Source organism: Rhipicephalus sanguineus, unplaced genomic scaffold, assembly GCF_013339695.2.
Source record: "Rhipicephalus sanguineus isolate Rsan-2018 unplaced genomic scaffold, BIME_Rsan_1.4 Seq349, whole genome shotgun sequence".
NCBI classification, from domain to species: domain Eukaryota; kingdom Metazoa; phylum Arthropoda; class Arachnida; order Ixodida; family Ixodidae; genus Rhipicephalus; species Rhipicephalus sanguineus.
The window spans coordinates 1-5748 of record NW_023615071.1 but is presented as its reverse complement, the minus strand read 5'-3'; the positions used below and the strand labels follow the sequence as shown (position 1 = coordinate 5748).

The 5748-nt window shown below is 48.6% G+C and overlaps 1 protein-coding gene across 1 annotated transcript; it reads right to left on the bottom strand.

Annotated features, from left to right (window-relative positions):
* Positions 1-1134: 1134 nt before the first annotated feature.
* On the bottom strand, positions 1135-1776 carry LOC119377105 (eukaryotic translation initiation factor 4E). Its single transcript, XM_037646706.2, has one exon. It carries the CDS (start codon positions 1774-1776, stop codon positions 1135-1137), a length of 642 nt encoding a protein of 213 aa, XP_037502634.1.
* Positions 1777-5748: the final 3972 nt, after the last annotated feature.

The window sequence follows — 5748 nt, the reverse complement described above, 5'->3', positions numbered from 1 at the left end:
CCCCGGTTAGTTGGTGTCTATGCTTGCATAAACATGTCTTTCGAGGCACAATACTTGAAACAAGAAAAAAAGGACAGAGAAGAGACAGAGGAGCGTCATTGGCGCCATTTACAAACTGTTAATTGACGTTCAAAGGGGGAAAACTAACTTCTCAGCATAGTCGTGAGCACGGGAGGGGGGAGGGGGCTGCGGTGAACATTCGCCCCCCCCTCCTGATGTATAACACTGCGCACGCCTATGCTGACACAGGCGGACCCTTTCCTTCCAACATAAAACTCTTCTAATAGTTCCCTCGCCGTTTGGTCTATGCATTTGCCAACAATCTTAAAGGGACACTAAAGAGCAAAACGATTTCTCGCGCATTAGTAAAGTAGTCTTCCACGATACCAAAAACACCAGGCTTGCTGCGAGAAGACGCTTAATAAGCGAGAAAACGCGCAAAAAGAAAATACAGGTGGCGACACCACCTTGGAATTGCCGCACCATTTGCCGTGACGTCACATATTTTGGACGGCGCCTGCTTGGGCCTACGTAGTTCCTAATCGGTTAAATCGAAGTACATTGTCCTCTGAGGGGGCCAGGGACATAATGAGAAATTTCGTCTAGCCAGTGGCGCCAAGATACGTTAAATGCTCTTTCAAATCTTTTACGTCACGAATTACAAAGTTCGGCGCGAAATTTAAAAATGAAATTTTGTACTTGGTTTTCTCCGCTAATAATAAACCTATGGTGGTGAAATAAACTGCACAAGAGTTCTACGAGCACACTTCATCAATCTAAACCAACTCGTTGTTTCTCTTTGGTGTCCCTTTAAATTCCGCGTCTCTGCTCTCCGAAGCGATGCGGATTCGAGCGTCCGAAGCGCACGGCAGCTGACGGAGGAATCACCATGGATGTTACTTTTAAACAATTTTATTTAACGTTCACAAGAGAGACGCAACTTTAAACATTGCAGATAATCCGCGTTCACATCAAAATATTAATTTTTCTTTCCCTTCTTTCCATGATTCTCGGTGTCGTAGCGACGTTGCTCCATTTCATTTCCGTTCAACACAGCACTTCAATTAAGTGAGCAACTTGGTTGAGGTTTTCCTTCACGTCGTCTTGTCATCTCTTGGTTCGTTCAAATTTCTTTTAGACTTGATATCTAGCCCTTGTCTTGGAACCATGTTTCGACTGGGTATCGGTGTGGGCCTGGTATGGAACTATATACCGGGGAGGCATGTTCAGCCGCGCCTTCAAAGTCTTACCGATCGTGACGTTGGCATCAGCTCGGCGAACATCGGTGGTCCAGACGGCGATCTTGTCGAGGTTGTCGCGAACCTGAACCACAGCACCGTTGACGTCGTCGCTGAACTCGTCAAAGCCCTCTCCTATCAAACACAGCAGGATTTCGAGCCAGTAGTTGTCCAAGTGCGTTGTCCTCCGGTTTTTGTTCAGGTTGAAGAGCCAACGACCTCCTTGCTTGTTGCGGCAGTCTTCCCACATGGGCTTGATGCCTGATTTGAACAGCGAGTAGTCGCATCCAACGCGAAGCTTGCTGGCCACTTCTACGTGGTTGTAGAGCGCCCAGAAGTCTTCAACAGTGTCGAACGAGGCGATCTCCAGAAGGTTCTCCTCCCAGCTGAGACTCTTGTCATTCCTGTAGAACCACAGGCTCCACCGATGCTGAAGTGGGTGTTTGATCATTGAAAACTGTGGATCTGGGCACGCTGATGCTCGTACAACCGGCTCGGGCTCCCCAGAGTCGCCTTTAGGATGGTCCTCCATCGCCATATCGGGTCTCCGTAGATCTCCGTCCAGCCGCTGCTGCGTTTGACCGTCTGCAGCGTTCCAGCGCGGCCGCGGTCTGGAGAACGAATGAGCACAAAGCGCACCCGTGTCAAAAGCTTTCGCGTTGAGACGCATGACGCGTTTCGATTTCGCCATTGGCTAGCTAGACGCGCGTCAGCGTCTCATGCCACTTTTTTTTTTATAAAGCCCCTTGACAGACACGCTGAACACGCCTCCTGCACCTGTGGTGGAAACGTTGCAGAAGGGCTTCAGCTGCAAGCAATGAAGGACTCTTCTACAACAATTCGTACAATGCTTCGCGCCGCGATAAATCCCCGGAATGTCGGCCCCTTTATGTCGAGCCTGAGCCGAAAACGGAGAGGCCGCACTTTGATCCCTCCAAATAATTCACCGAAAAGCAGCTTCGTGACTGAGCCGAAGCGAGCCAGAGAAGGGGCTCGCACTAATGACACATACAGCTCTTTTCTTCGGGCTACGTCGCCAGGTGCAGGGCCTGTCACCACGTGTCTGAGCTGACCTTTGCAATGTTGCATTGTCACCGCCACTACAGAGAGGTTCACGACCGGCGCCATCATCTAATCTGCCTGGGTATTTCTGGCAGCGCAGCGCCTAGCCTCGAACAAAGGAACTTCCTTTGTTCTAAGAGAGTGCTAAGACTATCTTTCCTGCAGCTGACCGAGGTCTGAGGCTGGTCTTCAAGTTTACTTGTAAGCTAATGTCGTAAATCAATCATGTTGCAACTAACAGTTTGCGAAGTTCACACTTCTGGCTCTGTTCTTGGTGTACCGATGGAGCATTAGGACGCCAAGTTTATAGCCTCCTTCGTCTGAGGCTCCGAGCTAATCGTGTTTGACAGGCGGCTAGAAAGCAGCAGAGCACGAAACGGCTGAGAGCCAGAAATACCGTGGAATAGCGAAGCGATCTTTTAAAAAAGTTTTGGAACTGATTGTAGGAGGTTTACTCTACGCTTGCCATCGTGCGAGTAGTTCTGTCCGAGACATCAGAAGACGCCACCCGTGCCACACGGGCTCAGAAAATGGCATTTACCTCCTAATGCCTTCAGATGTAATTCCATTCGTCACCTAATGTCATCGCCAGAACTCATTCGACTGAGAAATGCATACTCTCGACGGCACAGCTGACCAAGTGCGATATACCTAAATTATGTAAAACGACATCCTATTCAGCTGGAAGTAAAGTCTTCACGTCTTTCATTTACACTAATTACTTAAACAAGCTGGGAGACGCTGTTATTAGGATGCGACAGGCGCAAGTTTCTTTTTACGCTGTGGATCTGAGTAGCGTTGTCTTAGGTTACTACGGTCGGCTGCAACGTCGTGAAACAGAGCAACGAACTAAAGCTTACGGCAGCGTAGTATGCTTCCGTCTACATTTAATTATTCTCGAAGCTATATGAAGCTTGTAAACGCATGCTTTATTTTTATTACTACTCAGGGAAGATGCTGCGATACACATCATCAAGTCAAATGTCATTCATGCTTGGATGTGTAGCAGCTCCGCCGAAAAAAATGTCATTCGGGAACTGAATGCCTTCACTACCGAATGTCATTTTCTGCACCCGTGTGGCACGGGTATCAAGGACCACGAGAACAACGTTTGGGGGACGAAACTTCCAAACTTTTGGCGGGGCGCTACACTGGATGAGGAGGGGACGAGAAGCTTGCTATCCCGGTTCGGGGAAACGAGGCCCCGAGAAGTAGCTTTCTCTCCATCTCTGATGCCCCTCGCGCACCCGTCTCTGCCCCAAGGAGGTTGAAACCTCCTTGCTCTGCCCCCTGCAGTGCGGTGCTTTTGAAGCACCACGGAAGGACCAATTCCACTGAAAACCCCACGCGCTGACTCTCGGCCGCCTGCGCCCATCCGTTCCGTGCGCGGCAACTTGCTCGAGAAATCCTGCCTCACTGGCCAGCTTCTTTCCGTGACTGTCTTGCTTGGTCAAGTTAAGAACGAGCTTCAATGCAGAAACACGTTGCTCGCCTGGTACCGAGGTTAACAATGAAGTTGTTGGTGTAAGGCACGTGTTAATGCAAGAAAAGTTCGTATATTTTTTTAATTGAATGAACAAATTTATTTTCTGGATTTTCTGGAAAAAGAACTATCAGATCAAAGTGCTACAAGCATATTTTTGTCATTTTACTGCTAACGAGCGGCACGTGGTTCCCGCCGCCGTTGCGATGCGCAGTGTTGCTTGTGGAAAGCGTCCGTTGCCCGCGGGTTTCAGTGGCCGCCCAAGCGCGGCGCGTTACTCCAAGCTTGCTTGTTTTGGCCTGCGCGCTAATAGAATTTCCCATAAAGATGCGAAACAAGGCATGGTTTGCGTTATGTTCTTTCGTCGTTTTTTTTTTCTTATCGAAAGCCGCGGAGTGTATATGCGCTGCCTTGGCTCGCAAGTTTTAAGCGAGGTATCGCGAATTTTCAAGGTACTAGCCTTTCTATTCGCCCATGGACATGCTTGTAGCGAGCTAGGTCGCCGTTATATACGAAGAAATAAAGAGGCAACAAGTTCTGGAAACAGTGTACAAAGCCCTTGTTCAGACCCATGTGGGTGCCGCCACCCGACAAAAAAAGCTAAAGAATATAACTGGAAATGCTAATTATTTGTCTGCTTTCGTTGAACTTCTCATTCTTGGTAAACAAGACAACAAGCGGGTGTCGGGATCATGGGGCTCGGCGGAATTTTGCCTCGCGGGGTGCAGCAATGCCGCACTGCATGTTGGTGAGGGGAGGGGGGACCCGTATGATCAGGATATGTTATCTGCTGGAAGCTTTGTCGCGAACAACGAAAAAGACACAGGCCTGCCATGTGCGTCCTGCGAGATGAACGAAGAGCTCAACCACCTGTTTGTACGAGAGCACCTGCCTGTAATACAAAGCTTACAAGGAAGTCCCAAGAAAAGCTTCGCCTTGTCACCAAAAAATTTGTGCTGGTCCGTGGATTAAACCCGCACTAGGGGAAGCTCTTTTTTTCTGAGAAATGCTTAAGAAATTTTTCGAGCGTTGTGGTGCAAATGGATGCCTGTCAATTTTCTCAATCCCCCACAGCTGCACCGAACGAGACAAAAACGACATAAAATGTTGTGTACTAGGAAAACATTTTTCGGCTCATGCTACGTCCCCCACGTCACTTTTCGAAGCGAAGTCGTCGAGTCAAGGAGAAAAGAGCCAGTGATGCCACGGCTGCTGATTTATCAGTAGATCTACTGACTTTTTAAATTTTCTGCTGATTCAGTGATAAGGCGTCTCGATTTACTGATTTTTCGTCCTTTTGCAGAAACGAAAAGAACTTGTACTTTTTCATCACCAACCTTTCTTTGCTGTGGTGCCACGAGGCAAACAAGAATGTTCCTTAATTTCCTGATTCTCAAACGCAGCACTATCTATGTCTTAAGAGACATTGAATTCCAACAGTATGGTGTAGGAAGCTCTATGTTATTCGCAAATATAGAAAAATCGCAATTTGAATGCATTAACACACCCCACAGCTACGAAGCCACAACCAATAACTACACTCATGTTGTGCTTCGAGTTCCCTCCCTGTGCTAGGAGGTATTGACTCGAGAGCAAGAGAGGAAGATGGCTGGCCGGAAGTATGCTGACGCTGAGAAGGCTCGTGCTTGCTGGCCACGCTGGTGATTTCGGCAGTCTGGCCTTGGGCCTCGAGATGATTATCCTGTTCTCCGCGTCCTCTCTGAGAACCTCAGCTGGCCACTGGCTCTGAAGCCGCGGCCCTTGGTCCAAAAGGGAACCTCATGGGAAGACCTGCATGCTACGTTCTGGTGATTAAGGCTATTTGCTAGTCAAAGCTGCGGAACAAGGCCAGCACGTACGCTATTATGGCAGTCTGCACACGAGACACCTTAGTACTTCTTCAGCATGTCACAGATTCAACATCCAAAGGCCATTGATAAGGCGAATGAACAATACGGATCAACA

Excerpts from the sequence above, each read along its gene's own strand:
- LOC119377105 (XM_037646706.2), bottom strand. The coding sequence starts at position 1,776 with ATGGCGATGGAGGACCATCCTAAAGGCGACTCTGGGGAGCCCGAGCCG.